The following is a 21258-nucleotide window of genomic DNA, read 5'->3' as shown; positions in this document are numbered from 1 at the left end:
AGGGTGGGAGCTGTGTCCCCAATGAATGGGTCGGAGAAAAGGATTTTACGGCGAGTACACAAAAGTCCCCATTTCTCCTTCGCCTCATTGGGGAAAACAGACCGTGGGACGTCCCAAAGCAGTCCCTAGGTGGGGACAACATAAGATCAGGCCCTGTGTAACTGCTACTTACAAGTGCTCCACCGCGGCCTGCAGAGTCCGCCTGCCCAGACTCACATCTGTGGAAGTGTGGGCATTATAGGGCTTCAAGAATGCATGCGGACTGGACGAATCCGCAAGCTCGCAGGCATGCTTTTCTGACGCCTGGTGCCTAGAACCCTCGATAGGCTGACATCTAACACGGAAGGACTCCTGGATGGTGTAACAAATCCACCAGGCTAACATGGCCGATGAAACGGCTAAACCCTTCCTGTAAACGTCAGGAAGCCCAAATAAAGCGTCCAACCTTCGGAAGGACGCCGTCCTTGAGACGTACCTACTCAGAGCACTCACTTCATCCACAATATCGGAAACTCATTCCATTTTGTGGACTGGTGCTGAAAGAGAAGAGGGAAGAACGATGCCCTCATAACAGTGGTAATACAATACCACCTTGGAAACAAGGGACGGGGATGGCTTGAGGACAACCTTGCCTTGAGGGTAATAAGGGAAAGGGAAAAAAGTCTGAAAGAACAGAGCAGCTAGCTCCGAAGACTCGTCAGGATGAGGATATCGCAGAGAAAAGGGCTACCTTCCCTGATAGTAAAGTCTGTCCGGATCAAAAGGAGTCTACTGTAAGACTCCCAGGACCATTAAGGTCCCAATGATCTAACGGTATGCGATAGGGAAGAACTACGTGTGAAAACTCCCTGCGAGAAAGTCCCTACTTGCAGTTTTGTTGCAATAAGGCGGAAAAATACTTGCTCCACAAACAAAAAAACTGACATGGTCAGTGCGGATCTTCAAGGATCACTGGGGCCCTTTCTGCTTCCGAAAGGCTTTCAGAAGTAGTGGAAGGGGAATTATGGAAACTGGTACCACGGAAGAACCAGAGCATGCGGTGCGATGGCTCTTGGATCTCGAGGCCGAACCACGAACTCGAGTACATTGGCCTTCAGTCTGGACGTCATCGGATCTACAGCTGGAGAGCTCCAGTGAAGGCAGATCTGATGGAAGACTTCCGGGTGACGTTCCCACCCACTTGAGGCGGAACCCTGACGGCTGAATTTGTTTGCCATCCAGAGTTCTACTCCTGGGATATGTGCTGCCGAGATCACCGAATGATAGATCTCGGCCCATCAGAGAATGTGAGGTACCTCGGCCATGGCGCCTGACCGTGGGTACCTGCTAGATGATTGACGTATGGCACAGCCGTGGCATTGTCCAATTGAATTCGGATGGGGTGACCCGCCAGAAGGCAGTGGACTGCTGTAGGACTACAGTTCAGATCTCCAGAGCAATGATCGGGAGAAGACTGGCATTGGTAGTTACTAATAACCACTGAACCGGGAGAGAGGCCCTGGATGAAGAAGGAGCTCAGAGACTACCATCTGAAAGTCTGTTTGACTTGCTGAAAACGAGCGGAGCGAAGGAAACTGCTTCCATTGTCGTCACCATTTTTCCTCAGAACCCTCCTAGCAAATCAAATGAAATGAGGGAGAGGAGTGATCAAGTGCGCGAGCTCCCTGTTGAAGGGCCATGACCTTGTCTCGAGGGAGAATTACCAACCTTCTGGAAGTGTGCAGGATCATCCTCAAAAAGGATATCTACTGGGCTGGAAATGAGGAGAACTTGTCTAAGTTTAGCTGCCAGCCCAGGTGAGAGGGTATCGCAAGTGATATAGACGACTCCGCGTAGTCCTGGAAGAGCGGCTAGACAGTCGACCAAACAGGGAAGGACGACCACGCCTCTAGGGTGTAAGAGGAACACGACAGCCACAATGATCCTTGTGAACACTCTGGGTGCGGTAGCAAGGCCGAAGGACAAGGTCGTGACTTGAAAATGTTGCTTGCGAATGGAAAAGCGAAGGAATTTTTGAAGTGGGGAAAAATAGGAATGTGAGAGTGTAAGCATCCTGAATGTCGATGGATGCCAGAAACTCCACCTTTTTCTGTTGAAGTAATGGCTGAGCTGGGGAACTCCATCTGAAGAAGGAGGACCTTGTCAAAGGTTGTTAGAAGTTTGAAGTCCAGGATCGGTCTTACTTTTCGTTCCCCTTTTTGGAACCAAGATCCCTTAGATCTAGACTGTCCTGGACAACCCTTCCACTGCTGGTTGGGTCTGTAGGAAACATACGATCCTTTGTTAGTCTCCCGCTCAAAAGATTTGATTGGCCAGATGTACTGTCTTCAGGAAAAGGCTACTGGTATGAATCAAAGTAATTAAGGTCTCCAACCAGGAGACCATTGCTCTAGTAATCCATGCGGTGGCAAGGGAGGGTAGAGCGCTGAACCCGAAGCCGCAAGACGGAACAAACCAGATTTGCTATCTGACAGTCTGTGGTATTTTTAATTGATGATACATCGGGCAGGGATACTGGTAGGTATACCACAGGAGATTCTACCCTGTTAATCTGCCAAGTGGCAGAATGCGCGGCTGCATCCAGCATGTCATCGTCTCTTGCCATCGCCACTCTCTTTTGACGGTGCAGAGATAAAATTAGGAACCTTCGATCCACCATCCTCTTAACAGGGAAGTGGAGAGGGATCGTCCGCCTTCTTGCATCATCTGCTAAATAGTGGTGATACAAAGGGGGTGCTCGGACGCCAAAAAGGGTGCCTTTGTACATCCACAGAGTTCAGGTCTCCGGGTGGACAGGACAGGTTGTCTGGCCTTAGGCCTGGATGCAGAAGAGGATACATGGAGGCGACACTCTGTATGCTCGTCTGTTGATGGTGTGGGGAGATCGATGCCCTTTAAAGGACCAGTCACCCTTAAAAATCAGACCAGGCATGGCATCCCATGTAGAGGCTTCTGTCCAGTGAATCACATATCCGGACTGGATGGCAAATGCTCTACGAGGGAGTTTAGTCTCCTTCTGAAGGACACTGCGTAGTCTAGTGCAGAACCGGAGTCCTCGTCAATGTACAGAGATGATATAAATAGGCGAGTCCATCCTTTACTGAAGCTCTGGCAAGTCCAGGTCCAAGGCAATATCCGATCCATATTCAGAGTCTTGTTCTCAGCAAATCCTTGGGGAGAGAGATCATGAAATGAAAACTTCCGCTCTCTAGATGCCTGTACGCTTCTAGACGCCTGTACGTTTCTAGAATACTTGCAGCCCCTGCTAGCTGACAACTCCCAGAGAGGAGAGCAGTTATATCAGTCCTGCGAGCACTCCGAGCCAGAGAGGGATCATGGAGGGATTCAATCTCTTGGTCAGAGAAACCATGGATTGCGGTCAGTGACGAAGTCCACTGAGGGAACTAGGTACTCTGGGATAAACTGGGATCAGCGGTGGAGGGCCCCTGAGCTCATGTGCCTTTAAGACCAAGGAATACTGGTCATGTGCTTTTTAGACCAGGGAATACTGGTCATGTGCTTTTTAGACCAGGGAATACTGGTCATGTGCTTTTTAGACCAGGGAATACTGGTCATGTGCTTTTTAGACCAGGGAATACTGGTCATGTGCTTTTTAGACCAGGGAATACTGGTCATGTGCTTTTTAGACCAGGGAATACTGGTCATGTGCTTTTTAGACCAGGGAATACTGGTCATGTGCTTTTTAGACCAGGGAATACTGGTCATGTGCTTTTTAGACCAGGGAATACTGGTCATGTGCCTTTAAGACCAGGGAATGCATGATGTGGGCGGAGCCTCAAGACTTCCATGAATAGGCCCAAGCCAGGGTCTAAATTTCTGCAGCCGGCGGGAGCATTACCTCAGGGAGGTGGGCCACAGGGAAGCTGAGACTGCCTGTGAGCAAGGGGCCCACCGCTGATGGTGCGGGGAGATCGGTGCCCTTGAAGGGGCCCGTTGCCCCTAAGAATCAGCCCAGACTTGGCATCCCACGTCGCAAGAGAGGATACGGAGAGGCGACACTCTCCGTGCTCACCTGCTGATGGTTCGGGGAGATCGGAGCCTTGAAAGGATCCGTTGCCCCATTCGTCCGTAGAAAAGATAAAATAAAAAATGTAAAAGGTAAAAATAAAATAAAGAGTTTTGGGTCTGAATAGCAGACCCGTCCGTATGCCTCCTATGGACACTAAGCAAGAACTGGTTAGCTGGGGGCCAGCAGGAGGGTGTATACTGCAGGGGAGGAGAGGACTTTCTTTGTATCACTTAGGCTACGTTCACACTAGCGTTCGGCTAGTGTGCGTCGCGCTAGCGTCGGGCGACGCAGCGGCGACGCACGCGTCATGCGCCCCTATGTTTAACATGGGGGACGCATGCATTTTTGCTTGTTGCGTTTTCCGACACGTGCGTCTTTTTTGACGCTAGCGTCGGACCAAGAAAACGCAACAAGTTGCATTTTTCTTGCGTCCGATTTCTGTCAAAAAACGACACACGCGTCGAAAAACGCAGCGTTTTTGCGTGCGTTTGCACGCGTTTTTCGGTGCGTTGTGCGTCGCCGACGCAGCGGCGCACAACGCTAGTGTGAACGTAGCCTTAGTGTCAGCCTCCTAGTGGCAGCAGCAGCAGCATACACCCACGGGCTGTGTCCCCCAATGAGGCGAAGGAGAAATGGAGTTTTCTTTAACTTTATGCAATATTGAAAAGTTCCTGGAACTTTCTCACATATTTTGCCTTCTCATGATCTCTACTGTTAGTGAAGTAAAATATTGTGGTTAGCCTCCAGAAGATGCATGATTGATTGAGATGGATATAGATCTAGGCATGGTGATCAAGCCTTCTCTGTAGGAGTCATCTTGAGGACCACACCCAGTTGGCTAACAAGGCTAGATTTATATACTAGGAAGAGAAAGTCTTATCTCAACAAAAAGGTGCAGGGGGGGAAGAAAAAAAAAAACCAAAACAAAAAACCAAGGACCCTTAAATCAGGTATTGCAACAAAGTGTACATTATTAAATTACAGAATGTTTAATTAGGACACAATTAACCTTTATTTCCAGAAAACACCACAAAAGCCAATAAGCTTGTGTGGATGCTCCCCTTAACATTATAAAGAAGTTTTTGACTCAGCCCTGTAGTGGTAAGCATCACCACTACATCACCTGATTGACACCCCATCCCCCCTAATTACATTATTATTGTTATTATTATTATTAATATTATTAAGCTTTCACCTTAACCAAAAACAATTGACAAAAACAGGTAACACAAGGATCCACTTCCTCTCCCTCTTTGCGCTGAGACCTCTGCACAGGTCACAGAGCAGGACCACAACATTCTCTCTTAGGGTATGTGCACACGATGTGGATTTTGCTGCAGATCCGCAGCAGTTTCCCATGAGTTTACAGTTCAATGTAAACCTATGGGAAACCAAAAACGCTGTGCATATGCTGCGGAAAAAAACGCACGGAAACGCAGCGGTTTACATTCTGCAGCATGTCACTTCTTTCTGCGGATTCTGCAACGGTTTTACAGCTGCCCCTATGGAAAACCGCAGTTGTAAAACCGCAGTGAAAACCGCAGAAAAAAACGCGGTAAACCCGCGATAAATCTGCAGCGTTTTTGCCCTGCAGATTTATCAAATCTGCTGCGGAAAAATCCGCAGTGGCCAAGAATACATGTGCACATACCCTTAGAAGTCAGTGAACATCTCTAATGTTTAAACTTAATGTATTTCTATCTGGATTTAAACAGTAAAAAACGATAGGTGATCCATTCTTTTTAAATTAAAGGCCGTGATACCCTTGAATCAAAATCAATTTGTACCAGTTGAAAGGTAAATATTACACCAAGAGTTCAGCGTAAAATTTGATAAAAAATGCATCCTAAGGTGAAGAATTATATTTTGTTCATGAAGATGTAGGGGGACAGAGGGAGGAGTTTGAGAGAGCCCCTTCTTTAAATCTGCACATACAACAGTGGATGAGAACGATGTAGAGTTCGGCACTTACAGCATTGCTGCTATTGATGTCTATAGGAGGCAGGGAACCAACAGGCAACGTTGCTGGAGCTGGAGGTCTCACTGGAGGAGTCTTCAGCATCGGATCTCTGGCAACCACCATGCAAACAGAATTTCCACAATTCTTCAGCACCTGAGCGACCTGGTCACTGGCCATTCCTTGGACATTGGTGCCTCCGATTTGTAAGATGTGATCCCCTGTCTTTAACCGTCCATCCTAAGAGAAAAACAAAAAGTAAAAATGTATTTCCGCAAGGTGAAATACTTTAGAAATGCTTTATGAATCTGAAAGGTTTCTGCATTAACTTGTACAACAGCAATGCCTATTCGCTGAGAGCAAGTGGTTATTTTTTCCTACTAAAATAAAAAAAAAAAAGTAAATTAAAGAAATTAAGTAAAAGAGACAAAGCCATGATAAAGTGACTGAGGTTAGGGGCCTGGGTCATACACATAGATGTGACTAAGGTTAGGGGCCTGGGTCATACACATGGATGTGACTGAGGTTAGGGGCCTGGGCCCACACATGGATGTGACTGAGGTTAGGGGCCTGGGTCATACACATGGATGTGACTGAGGTTAGGGGCCTGGGTCATACACATGGATGTGACTGAGGTTAGGGGCCTGGGTCATACACATGGATGTGACTGAGGTTAGGGGCCTGGGTCCCACACATGGATGTGACTGAGGTTAGGGGCCTGGGTCATACACATGGATGTGACTGAGGTTAGGGGCCTGGGTCATACACATGGATGTGACTGAGGTTAGGGGCCTGGGCCCACACATGGATGTGACTGAGGTTAGGGGCCTGGGTCATACACATGGATGTGACTAAGGTTAGGGGCCTGGGTCCCACACATGGATGTGACTGAGGTTAGGGGCCTGGGTCATACACATGGATGTGACTGAGGTTAGGGGCCTGGGTCATACACATGGATGTGACTGAGGTTAGGGGTCTGGGTCCCACACATGGATGTGACTGAGGTTAGGGGTCTGGGTCCCACACATGGATGTGACTGAGGTTAGGGGTCTGGGTCCCACACATGGATGTGACTGAGGTTAGGGGTCTGGGTCCCACACATGGATGTGACTGAGGTTAGGGGTCTGGGTCCCACACATGGATGTGACTGAGGTTAGGGGTCTGGGTCCCACACATGGATGTGACTGAGGTTAGGGGTCTGGGTCCCACACATAGATGTGACTAAGGTTAGGGGTCTGGGTCCCACACATGGATGTGACCGAGGTTAGGGGCCTGGGTCCCACACATAGATGTGACTGAGGTTAGGGGCCTGGGTCCCACACATGGATGTGACCGAGGTTAGGGGCCTGGGTCCCACACATAGATGTGACTGAGGTTAGGGGCCTGGGTCCCACACATGGATGTGACTAAGGTTAGGGGCCTGGGTCCCACACATGGATATGACTAAGGTTAGGGGCCTGGGTCATACACATGGATGTGACTAAGGTTAGGGGCCTGGGTCCCACAGGTGGATGTGACTAAGGTTAGGGGCCTGGGTCCCACAGATGGAATTGTACCCATTTTCCCCACAAATCTGTTTTTCTTTTCTCCTCTGCCAATGTTAATATGGCCCAATGATGAGTACAACTCCACTTCTCTTCCCTCTCCTTTCACTGAGACTTCTGCGCAGGTCAAAGAGCATGCCCACTACTATCTACCAAAGAATATAAAGACTCATCTCCTCTCCTTGCACAATGACCTCTGCAAAGGTCTTAGAGCGTGTCCATAGCCTTTCTCCCATAGAAGTCAGCGAGTCATCTCCTTTCCCTCCCTGCACAAGGACATCTGTACAGGTCACAGAGAATGCCCAATACTCTAATAAAAAAGTGAGCGAGTCATCTCCTGTCCTTCTCTGCATAATGACCTCAACACAAATCAGAGCGTGCTTACTAGTTCCTATATTAGGTTCATGAGTCATCTACTCTCCCTTAGCAATGACCTCTGAGCAGGGCACAAAGCATGATAACTACTCTACACCACAGTAGGCAATTAATCATCTCCTCTCACTCCCTGCACAATGACCTTCACACAGGTCATGGAGCATGCCCATCGCTATGCGAAGGTCATTGTGCAGGGAGTGAGAGGAAATGACAATGCCTACTTGTGGGATAGAGTATTGGGCATGGAGTCATTAACTTATATGGTAAATAGCAATTGGCATGCTGTCACCTATCTCCCAAGAAGTTAATGAGTCATCTCCTCTACCCCCACAATGACCTCTGAACTGGGTGCAAAGCATGCCCACTACTCTATCCCACTGTAACAATGCGTCATCTCTCCTTCCCTGCACAATGACCTCCACACAGGTCAGAGCATGCCCACTAGTCTCTCTCATAGAAGCCATTGAGTCATCTCCAGACACCCGTATCCATATCAGAAGAAAAAGAAAGATCAACCAAAATTAATATAAGATACGGTAACTGAATATATTTCACCATAAATTAAAAATAAAGTTCGCCTTTAAGAATCCTTACAGACATGTATTTATGGCAGAAATTTCCCTTAGATGCCACCTCTGCTGGATATATAGCAGAGCCGACAGGGTCTTTTGCCATTACTAATATGGAAGGAATTCTAGTTAATGAAGACATTGTAAAATACATAAAATATATTAATGTTGAGATTAACGCCGAGCTTTATTCAGCTCCAACTCATGTAAAATTGGCTTTTTTTTTTTTTTTTTTTAACTTTCATGCTTTTCTTTAATTGCCTCCCAATTTTCTAGTGTGATGGTCAGAGATGTTTAAACGGCTTATTTATCTCCGGAGGTAAATTGATGAGATCTATTTATTTTTGCAATTAACCGGCCATAAACCCCTTTAAATTCAAAAAACAGGCCTCTTCATCCAGATAATATACAGCCGCAGCCCGGGCCAATGGATCTTACATATAAAAAAAAAAGCAGCTCAACAAAGGGAAATATATATATATACATATAATATATAGTACAGACCAAAAGTTTGGACACCTTCTCATTTAAAGATTTTTCTGTATTTTCATGTCTATAATAATTGTACATTCACACTGAAGGCATCAAAACTATGAATTACCACATGTGGAATTATATACTTAACAAAAAAGTGTGAAATAACTGAAATTATGTCTTATATTCTAGGTTCTTCAAAGTAGCCACCTTTTGCTTTGATGACTGCTTTGCACACTCTTGGCATTCTCTTGATGAGCTTCAAGAGGTAGTCACCGGGAATGGTCTTCCAACAATCTTGAAGGAGTTCCCAGAGATGCTTAGCACTTGTTGACCCTTTTGCCTTCACTCTGCGGTCCAGCTCACCCCAAACCATCTCGATTGGGTTCAGGTCTGGTGACTGTGGAGGCCAGGTCATCTGGCGTAGCCCCCATCACTCTCCTTCTTGGTCAAATATCCCTTACATAGCCTGGAGGTGTGTTTGGGGTCATTGTCCTGTTGAAAAATAAATGATGGTCCAACTAAACTCAAACCAGATGGAATAGCATGCCGCTGTAAGATGCTGTGGTAGCCATGCTGGTTCAGTATGCCTTCAATTTTGAATAAATCCCCAACAGTGTCACCAGCAAAGCCCCCCCCCCCCACACACACCATCACACCTCCTCCTCCGTGCTTCACGGTGGGAACCAGGCATGTAGGGTCCATCCATTCACCTTTTCTGTGTCGCACAAAGACACGGTGGCTGGAACCAAAGATCTCAAATTTGGACTCATCAGACCAAAGCACAGATTTCCACTGGTCTAATGTCCATTCCTTGTGTTCTTTAGCCCAAACAAGTCTCTTCTGCTTGTTGACTGTCCTTAGCAGTGGTTTCCTAGCAGCTATTTTACCATGAAGGCCTGCTGCACAAAGTCTCCTCTTAACAGTTGCTGTAGAGATGTGTCTGCTGATAGATCTCTGTGTGGCATTGACCTGGTCTCTAATCTGAGCTGCTGTTAACCTGCGATTTCTGAGGCTGGTGACTCGGATAAACTTATCCTCATTAGCAGAGATGACTCTTGGTCTTCCTTTCCTGGGGCGGTCCTCATATGAGCCAGTTTCTTTGGACTATCAGCTGTGTATCCACCAGACTTCTGCACAACACAACTAATGGTCCCAAACCCATTTATAAGGCAAGAAATCCCACTTATTAAACCTGACAGGGCACACCTGTGAAGTGAAAACCATTCTCGGTGACTACCTCTTGAAGCTCATCAAGAGAATGCCAAGAGTGTGCAAAGCAGTCATCAAAGCAAAAAGTGGATACTTTGAAGAACCTAGAATATAACACATAATTTCAGTGTCACACTTTTTTGTTAAGTATATAATTGGATAGATGATATAGATATAGATGATATAGATATATTATATATATCTATATCGCCACAGTGCAGCAACCCCTTACATCTCCTCCCTCATTTTGGTCTATCGGCCAAACCGACCGCTGCGCTCTGTAAATGACTTTCGACTAACCTCTGCACTATTCTGTACCTCCCACTTCCGACTCCACGACTTCTCCTGTGCTGCACCAATCCTCTGGAATGCTCTACCCTGAGATATTAGGACGATCCACAATTTGCATAGTTTTAGGCGCTCGCTCAAAACACATTTGTTCAGAGCGGCCTATCACGTTCCCTAATCAGTCATTTTATGTTTGTGTGTGTAGCCCATTCACTATTTCCATCTATCCCACACCCCCTGAAGATGGCTGGACCATCATTGTAAATACATCATTGTAAATACACACCTCTACCTTGTATCTCCCCCACCTCATTGTAGATTGTAAGCTCTCACGAGCAGGGCCGTCTTATTTTGCTTTACTGTTTTGGTAACGTTGTTACATATGACTGTTGTTTTAGAAACTGTTAAACTGTAAAGCGCTGCTGTGTATAAATTATATATATATATATATATATATATATATATATATATATATATATATATATATATATATATATATAATTTTTCAACAGGACAATGACCCCAAACACACCTCCAGGCTGTGTAGAGGTTATTTGACCAAGAAGGAGAATACATAGATCTCCGTTGGTGGCGTAGTGGTGTGCGCATGTCCAAGTGGCGAATCCACTGCGCAGCTTCAAGGAAAATAGCGCGATCTGCGCTATTCAGCCGTTTATCGGTGGGCGCGGCCATCTTTGTGAGGCCGCACATGCGCAGATGGTTCTTCTCGGCTTCCCGGGGCTTCAGGAAAATGGCCGTGGGATGCCGCGCGTGCGCAGACGGAGATCGCGGCGGCCATTTTCCTGCAGCCGAGATGCGAACTCGGCTTCAGGAAAATGGCCGTCGAGATCGCCATCTGCGCACGCGCGGCATCCCATGGAACATTTAACTTTTTTTTCACAAAAAATTTACTTCAGCTCCAATTTGTTTTATTTTACGAACGGTAACAGGAGAGGGGGTAAACCACTGTTTGGGCGCATGGCAGAGCTCGGAAGCGAAGGAGAGCCATTTGACTTTTCAATGGAATTGAGATGGGACGCCATGTTGCGTTTGGAGAGCCCCTGATGTGCCTAAACATTGAAACCCCCTCACAAGTGACACAATTTTGGAAAGTAGACCCCCTAAGCAACTTATCTAGATGTGTGGTGAGCACTTTGACACATTAAGTGATTCACAGAAGTTTATAATGCAGAGCCATAAAAATAAAATCATATTTTTTTTTTTCACAAAAAATGATCTTTTCGCCCCCATTTTTTTATTTTCCCAAGGGTAAGAGAAGAAATTGGACCACAAAAGTTGTTGAACAGTTTGTCCCGAGTACGCTGATACCCCATATGTGGGGGGTAAACCACTGTTTGGGCGCATGGCAGAGCTCAGAAGGGAAGGAGCATGAATGACTTTTCAATGCAAAATTGACTGGAATTGAGATGGGACGCCCTGTTGCGTTTAGAAAGCTACTGATGTGCCTAAACATTGAAACCCCCCACAAGTGACACCATTTTGGAAAGTAGACCCCCTAGGGAACTCATCTAGATGTGTTGTGAGAACTTTGAACCCCCCAAGTGTTTCACTACAGTTTATAACGCAGATCCGTGAAAATAAAAAAATCTCTTTTTTTTTTTCCACAAAAATTATTTTTTAGTCCCCAGTCGCTTATATCGTTCCGCATTTGGTAAAATGGATAAAGCAGTTTTATTCTTCCGGTCAGTACGATTACAGCGATACCTCATTTATATCATTTTTTTATGTTTTGGCGCTTTTATACGATAAAAACTATTTTATAGAAAAAAATAATTATTTTTGCATCGCTTTATTCTGAGGACTATAACTTTTTTATTTTTTCGCTGATGATGCTGTATGGCAGCTCATTTTTTGCGGGATAAGATGACGTTTTCAGCGGTACCATGGTTATTTATATCCATCTTTTTGATCGCGTGTTATTCCACTTTTTGTTTGTCGGTATGATAATAAAGCATTGCCTCTTTTTTTTCCGGTGTCCACTGAAGGGGTTAACTAGTGGGGCAGTTTTATAGGTCGGGTTGTTACGGACGTGGTGATTCTAAATATGTGTACTTTTATTGGTTTTTTTTTATTTAGATAAAGAAATGTATTTATGGGGGGGACATCATGTTATAGTGTAAGATCGCTGATCTGACACTTTGCTGTGCACTGTGTCAGATCAGCGATCTGACGTGCACTCCTGAAGGCTTATCAGCGCTTTCTCTGAGCAGGCGCTGGCAAGCCACCTCCCTGCAGGACCCAGATGCAGCCCTGTGGCCATTTTGGATCTGGGGCCTGCAGGAAGGAGGAGGTAGGAGATCCTCGGAGCAATGTGATCACATCGCGTTGCTCCGGGGGTCTCAGTGAAGCACGCAGGGAGCCCCCTCCCTGTACGATGCATCCCTATACCGCCGGAACACTGCGATCATGTTTGATGTTTGATCAAGTTGATACAAACATAAAACGTATTAAAAATTATTAATACAGAACTAATTATTCTCTATGCATTAAAGAGGTTGGCCACAGATGGAAACTTCTTATTTTCCTCTTCTTAAATGCATATATTTGGGGTGAAAATTAATATCTAAGCAAAATCTGCTTTTTGTCAGCAGCTAAGACTTTGCATTAAAAAAAAAAAAAAAAAAACACAGCAAAAATGCAACGTGTGAACATAGCCTTACACATCCTCCTGTTTTCCGGCAGATTCATCTTTTATGTGGTCCTCTATAATAAGATGGTCTCACTGATGGATTCTCAGTTAACTCATTCTGCAGCCAGCAATGGACAATACAACACAGAGGCTTTAGAAGACAAATGGTGCCAAGTTTTTAACAAGAGTGCAAACATTATATGATTTAAATAAATAAAAAAAACTGCATAAAAAGTGGAAATATGGAAAATGAGAAGATAAATTACCCGATCAGCAAGTCCTCCAGGTAAAATGGTTCTCACGATGACACCAACAACTTTTCCACCAACAATCCCGAATCCTAATCCCGATCCATCATTAATGAGCTCAATCTCTTCCACGTGGCCCCAGATCTGCAATTTGTAAAACCACAGAAGGACATTTTTTCCAGTTTGCAAATTCTGAAATGTCTAATTTATCCTATAACAAAAGCACCAAAATAATACAAAGCTAAAGTAATATATCCACAGAACCGAAGCATAGGAAAAGCGGTTCCTTCTGGAAATCCAGCCGCGTTCCATATGGCTCCCATTAGGATGAACATTAGCGGTCGCCTATTTTATTAATTGCCTATATTCAATATCTACATATGCTGTTCATCTCGAGCACCCCCGTAACATGGAGCCCATGCTGATCTCCAATAAATATGAAAAAGGGAGAAGCAAGACTTAGTCTGAGAAGTCCGTTTTCATCCATCATCTGATCCTAAAATCATAAATACTCTGTACTCTGTGCGGCTTGGAATTTCATCTACTCTGCACCCCTCTATTTCCTATCATTATCAACAAGTGGATCGGTCACTTACACCCACAAGTTTAGCACACTTCACTTCTTAAATACTCTGTGGTGCTATGGAACCCTTCTATTTCCACTATGCAATTCTTGAGATTCATCCCTCTCAATTCTACTACTCGTAACATTGTCATATGGGGCCTTTAGATCACCAGTGTTACCACAAGAACATCAGACTTCTGAAATCCTCTGTGCTGCTGTGAGAACCTTTGCTATTCAAATAACTCACTTTTTTCAATTCTCACTAGATTCCATAACTCTTATTAACTGTGGAACAATGTCAAATTATCAGAAGTGAGAATGTGGACTTACTTGTTCTTCCTGCTGGGGAATCTGGGTTTGGGGAAGGAGCAGAGGCGGCTGTTTAGCAACAATTAAATGAATGTGACCAGAAGACTGCTGGAGTAGAGATATGGCCTCCTGGTGTGAGACGTTCCTGTCCAGTGGGGTATAATTAATGGCCAATATCTGATCATTCTCCTTAAGTCTTCCATCTCTGAAAACAGTAAAATTTGATTAGATAGACTGAAATGTATTCAGAGGAACCGCGCATCTCAGCAAGAATAGACAGAGAGGCCTGTCTGCAGATTGTTAAATACTTCAGAGCTACACTCACTATTCTGCTGGTGCAGTAACTGTGTATAGACATTACTGATCCTGAGTTAAATCCTGTATTATACCCCAGAGCTGCACTCACTATTCTGCTGGTGCAGTCACTGTTTACATACATTAATTATCCTGTACTGATCCTGTATTATACTCCAGAGCCGAATTCACTGTTCTGCTAGTTGTGGAATAAAAGTAAATCCTGCAATCACGTTTTACTTTTCCATCTGTAGTTTATCAAGAACAGGGTGTGGACGGGGTTGGGCAACACATAAATGCAGGATCAGACTACAGAGTGCTCGCCTGTACTCTGTAACCATGGTGGCACATAGATCATAGATCATGAAAGCAATTTTAAAGATGATTGTTAGAAACGTTGCTTCATTTCTGTCTTTTAGATGCATTGGGCGAATAAAAAAAAAAAAAAAAGTAGTTGCAAAAGTCAAATTTCTCTTGTACTCCTAATAGAAAACATATTTTCTCCATTGAGTCGCTCCCAACACACCAGTAAAGTAAAAGATAGAGTTGTCCTCACATCTTGTTAAATTCCCAACTGAAGCTCCAGACTGACTTGTATAAGGATAAAATATGTTTTTATACGATTTACTCCAACAAAAAAAAATAAAAAATTGCTCCAATTTGGGGAAATCACCTCCAAACTGAGTCTTTTTCCACTCACTTTCCGTGTTCTGAAATCCTAACAGCCGCATTCTGCCATCTGGTATCAATGACCAGTGTGAAAAGCGCTGACCTTACCTGACCCGCCACATCATTACCCACATTACTACATTCAGCCATTACGCAAAAAATAAAAATTCTCTTTCACAGAACATTACCCTCCCAGCCAATCTCCCTCCCATACGTTTTCTATCATGTTGATGGCAGCAGGTTCAGACTGATGTGAAATTATGGGTCTCCGTTACATAAACAAAATGTAGGAAAAATTCATTTGAGGTTGAAGTCAAAATACAAAAAAAAAAAAAAAAAAATCAAGTAATAAAACAAAAAAATGAATATATGATTAATAAAAATAAAGAAAATTAAAAAATGTTTAATATAATAATATAATCTTACCTGTCTGCTAGGCTTCCGGGCTGAACCCCCTTCACAAATACTCCAGTGTCTCCCACATTAGGATTCTTGAGCACCACGACGCTGAATCCGAGGCCTCCTACAGGAGGTTTTTCTATATCGATATATTCAATTTGTCTGCCCTAATGAAAAACAAAAACAAATAGAATTTTGATTTGTTGAGCCGATGTCTCTGCCAACAAGTTCAATCTGCTCCGGAGAGACCGGTGAACTAGGAGAAATTTATATCCTGTAAGACAGAACAAACTCAGCACTTAGATAATAAATTAATTCTGCGCAGGATCTCACTTCATTACTTTTCCGTGAAACAGAGAGCACCACATGCAGTCAGCACCGCGACGAAAAACCTCAGGGAATTTCAGAACTATTTTCACACTTCATTCTCCAGCAAAATAAAGTTGTGCGATAAGTTCCTGCTTAAACGAGGACAGAATTAAAGGCTGTTTGGCTAAGAAGACTTCTCATTTTTTAGCTTGAAATAATGAACTTGAGGCTTGTACGTTCCTGGAGGCACTCTGCACAAATGTGGCTTTTATCTAAAATTACGTTAATAATACTCCAGAGCTGCATTCACTATTCTGCTGTGCAGTCACTGTGTACATACATTACTGATCCTGTACTGATCCTGAGTTGCATCCTGTATTATACTCCAGAGCTGCACTCACTATTCTGCTGGTACAGTCACTGTGTACATACATTACATTACTGATCCTAAGTTACATCCAGTATTATATCCCAGAGCTGCACTCACTATTCTGCTGGTACAGTCACTGTGTACATACATTACATTACTGATCCTGAATTACATCCAGTATTATATCCCAGAGCTGCACTCACTATTCTGCTGGTACAGTCACTGTGTACATACATTACATTACTGATCCTGAGTTACATCCAGTATTATATCCCAGAGCTGCACTCACTATTCTGCTGGTACAGTCACTGTGTACATACATTACATTACTGATCCTGAGTTGCATCCTGTATTATACCCCAGAGCTGCACTCACTATTCTGCTGGTACAGTCACTGTGTACATACATTACATTACTGATCCCAAGTTACATCCAGAATTATATCCCAGAGCTGCACTCATTACTATGCTGGTGGTGTGGTTTCACCGTTTGTCTTATATTGTACTAAAAATTGGATGAAAAACACGAAAATGTTTAATGCACTGCAAGTTCCTTTTTCGGGCATGTGCAGTTAGAACTGCCCTTCAACTCACATCACATAATGGGAACTTACAGCGCAGGCGCCAGAGACGTTAATGAAGGCACAGGAGGCGGCGCCTGGCGCACGGAGGGGCCGAGTGATAGATGGGAGGCATTTGTGTCCGGGGGGAAAAGACATGCCCCCCGGACAGAATACAGGCATGGCTGGCAAGTTAAAAAAAAAAAAGCTAATATTGCAGCGCTGGAAGGGACCCCAAATAAAAGCCACCATGACAGAATGCAGCATTAGTGCTGCAAAAGGTGGCTCTTTTAGTTAAAAACGCCGGGGGAAGGGGGGGTGACAGGTTACCTTTATGTATCGCTGGATACATAAAAAAATAAAGATGTGATGTCTAAAATAATTACCCCTTGTTGGCCCCAGATATCTCGGGTCTGTCAACGTAAACAGTTTCTTAATAGTGGTATACACGAATGTGTTTGGTTAGAACGTCAAAATAAATCTGGAAACAAAGTTCAGTGACAACAATAAATATCAACATTCCAAAGCATGTTGCTTGATATATTTTCTACTGTATGTTTATGTGATTTTCACAGTTCCCCATAAGGCCAATAAAATCAAAGTCCATGCAAAAAAAGGACAGAAAAAAACCCAACACATTTGAAAAAGAAAAATTAAAGGGTTATTTCCACTTTTGGACACTTATGACAATGGGGATCACAACAAGGTAGGTTGGGCTGGAACCACTTTCTTTATACAAGTGAAGTTCCCAAAGGTTGAATGAAGCTGCATTTATCTCTGAATATGCCATAGGAAAAAAAAAAAAAAAACGCACAAACTAAATGTGAAAACCAAATCTGAAAGTTTTGGGTTTTTTTTTTTATTTGTTTGGTTTTTTAAGTCAGGATTCTGTATCAAATATATATATATTTTTTAAAATTTTTTCGATATGACAATCTTTATTCAATTAAAAATGAGAAATTTTACATTTTCCCACTGGACTTTTTTAGACTAAATTTCCTGTTTCTGGAGATTCACATGAACATTACCAGCAATGAATGAACTTCAAACCAATCTTTAATATTGAAGCATTTAATAAACATGTGCAAATTTCATTGTGTAGCAAGCGGTGACATTAAGTAATCTGAATGGTGGCTCCTGTGTTATCTATAGTATAGTATGTAGAAGTGTTATCTGTCACTGTGCAGGAGGAGGAGGTGAGCTGTGATATCAAGTAATATGGATGGTGGATCCTGTGTTCTCTACTGTATATAGAGGTGTTATCAGTCATTGTACAGGAGGAGGAGGTGAGCTGTGATATCACCTATTGTGAATGGTGGATCCTGTGTTATCTACTCTATATAGAGGTGTTATCAGCATTGTACAGGAGGAGGAGGAGGTGAGCTGTGACATCCCCTATTGTGAATGGTGGATCCTGTATTATCTATTGCATATAGATGTGTTATCAGCCTACTGAACCGCTGCACAACCAGCTGTACCCTCTCCTAGTGTATCCTCACCCATCCCCTGCAGACTGAGCCCTCGCGGGCAGCATCCTTATGTACCTGTGTGCCTTGTTTTTTTGCTCATGTTTAATGTATTAGTCTATATTTGCCCCCACATGTAAAGCGCCGTGGAATAAATGGCGCTATAAGAATACATAAAAATAATAATAATTGTAATCCTGCCTCTGATGATGAAACTGCTGTAAATTAATCCAAAAAGGACAGGGCATGTAAGCCATAAATAACTCCAGCAGCTGGTGAGAAAACTATTTAAAGGGAACCTGTCACCCCGTTTTTTGAGATTGAGCTATAAATACTGTTAAATAGGGCCTGCGCTGTGTGTTCCTATAGTGTATGTAGTGTACCCCGATTCCCCACCTATGCTGAGAAATAACTTACCAAAGTCGCCGTTTTCGCCTGTCAATCAGGCTGGTCAGGTTGGGAGGGCGTGGTGACATCGCTGGTTCTTCCTCAGCTTTACGTTGGTGGCGTAGTGTAGTTTACATCTCGGCTTTGGGAAAATGGCCGCCGCGATCTCTAATGCGCACGCGCGGCATCCCGCGGCCATTTTCCTGAAGCCCCGTGCAGCAGAGCACTCGATCTGCGCACGCGCGGCCCCAGGAAGATGGCCGCCCCCACCGATGCAAGGGATTACAGCGCAGATCGCGCGCTGCTTGTTCACCACTACGCCACCAACGTAAAGCTGAGGAAGAACCAGCGATGTCACCACGCCCTCCCGACCTGACCAGCCTGATTGACAGGCGAAAACGGCGACTTTGGTAAGTTATTTCTCAGCATAGGTGGGGAATCGGGGTACACTACATACACTATAGGAACACACAGCGCAGGCCCTATTTAACAGTATTTATAGCTCAATCTCAAAAAACGGGGGTGACAGGTTCCCTTTAAGGAAAAAGAAAAAATGAAAAATTTTAAACAAAAGCCTGTTTAAAACAAATAGGTAATTTCTTAATTACACATTACAAAAAAAGAATAATAATTATTTACTTTTTTTTTTTTTTTAATTCAGATTTTCACTCACCTCGGCCATCTGCTGAATTTTCCTGGTGAACTCATCTGCGTCTGAATTAGAGCTGCCGAGAGGAAATCTAGACGAGACAAAGTTGTCAAAGGACAAAGAGTTGCTCTTGCTTCCCAAGTGGGCAGAGGAGTCCGCTTCAAATACCAATAAGCCTTTCTTTGTGAAATCAAATTCTGCAGAACGGTCGGCTGGCATGCGATTCAGCTAGAAAAACCACAATTCATTCCAGCCAAATTGATTAAAATCCACATGATGTGTAATACAAAGCAGAAAATTCACATTAAAGAGCTGCAATTATCAATCTATATATTCCAGGATCCAGAAAAAATCGTGAAGAGCAGACAGAGATTTTTCTCTTTCCCAACTTTATCTCCAAGAGTCAAGTAGACAATCAATTCCAAATCTAAATAGTTACTACCCCAAATATACGGACATTGTGTATCCTGGTTTATCACGATACAATACAGACGGTCATATTAGAAAGATATAAAACACAAATTATGTGGCCATGGCTTGGGTCTTTAGATGTTCTCTTCTCCATTCATTCGCAGTCTATGTATCTACTATATAATTGTCTAAGGGTCACTTCCGTCTGTCTGTCTGTCCTTCTGTCTTTCTGTCACGGATATTCAGCCTCTGTCTGTCATGGAATCCAGGTCGTGGGCATTTTGCCACGAAAAATCAGCGACGACCACAGTCCGGTGGCAATATGGCCGCTCTTTCCTCCCCGCAGTCAGTGCCCGCTCCATACTCCCCTCCAGTCATCCAGTCAGCCTGCACACAGGGTTACGTGTCTGTGCTGTATACTACGTGGCTCTGTGCTGTATACTACGTGGCTGGGCAATACACTACGTGGCTGGGCAATACACTACGTGGCTGGGCAATACACTACGTGGCTGGGCAATATACTACGTGGCTGGGCAATACACTACGTGGCTGGGCAATATACTACGTGGCTGGGCAATATACTACATGACTGGGCAATATACTACGTGGCTGGGCAATACACTACGTGGCTGGGCAATACACTACGTGGCTGGGCAATACACTACGTGGCTGGGCAATACACTACGTGGCTGGGCAATACACTACGTGGCTGGGCAATACACTACGTGGCTGGGCAATACACTACGTGGGCTGCGCAATACACTACGTGGCTGGGCAATATACTACGTGGCTGCGCAATATACTACGTGGCTGGGCAATATACTACGTGGCTGGGCAATATACTATGTGGCTGGGCAATATACTACGTGCCTGGGCAATATACTACGTGGCTGGGCAATATACTACGTGGACATGCATATTCTAGAATACCCGATGCATTAGAAATCGGGCCACCATCTAGTATTTAATACCAGCTGAAGAGGCCGGCGTTGCCCGCGCATAGTAACTGTGGTTAGTTATCACAAATTATAATGATTATATTGCACATAAAAACATTTCACATCATGTATTCAACACTACAGATTTGCAACACAAATTAACTAAATGATTACCCAAGTATTGATAGTATTTTATTTTCATTCAAATAGTTTTTATTGAAAATTTTCTCAACGATGTGAACAGGACATAATACGAGACATGACACGAAGGGGTGGGAGGTGGTGAGGGTCAAGGGACTAGGGAAAAGGGGGTGCCACATGAGGGTAAAGGGGAAGGAACAAGAACAGGGTAAGAAGACAAATATGATCTACGTACGCAGCGTAGATAATAATTTACACAATTATAGCAACCTTTGTAGATATTTATATAACAATCAGTAGTTGGTACAGAACCGTGGAGAATAATGCTGTTGTAGCATCCTAGAAAACTGGATACCTCTAATTAATTTTATTAGTTAGGAAAATCAAAAACTCTCAAGTATTTTATGTAGTATAAGAATAAACAATGCAAATTTAATATTTATCA

General features: G+C 43.9%; 1 protein-coding gene across 4 annotated transcripts in view; it reads right to left on the bottom strand.

Moving 5' to 3' along the window:
* Positions 1 to 21258, bottom strand: part of PATJ (PATJ crumbs cell polarity complex component) — a 240147-nt gene that overhangs the window by 206969 nt on the left and 11920 nt on the right. For all 4 annotated transcript variants that reach the window (XM_069738164.1, XM_069738165.1, XM_069738166.1 and 1 more), the window contains exons 4-8: positions 19348 to 19551; positions 15611 to 15750; positions 14243 to 14426; positions 13366 to 13491; positions 6003 to 6227 (exon numbers count right to left, since the gene is read on the bottom strand). In XM_069738164.1, coding sequence (XP_069594265.1) covers positions 6003 to 6227; positions 13366 to 13491; positions 14243 to 14426; positions 15611 to 15750; positions 19348 to 19551 — 879 coding nt within the window. The remainder of the gene's footprint in view (positions 1 to 6002; positions 6228 to 13365; positions 13492 to 14242; positions 14427 to 15610; positions 15751 to 19347; positions 19552 to 21258) is intronic.

Source organism: Ranitomeya imitator, chromosome 8 (assembly GCF_032444005.1).
Source record: "Ranitomeya imitator isolate aRanImi1 chromosome 8, aRanImi1.pri, whole genome shotgun sequence".
Classification (NCBI taxonomy): Eukaryota; Metazoa; Chordata; class Amphibia; order Anura; family Dendrobatidae; genus Ranitomeya; species Ranitomeya imitator.
Note: the sequence above shows the minus strand (reverse complement) of the source record. Positions and strands in the feature narration are given on the sequence as shown.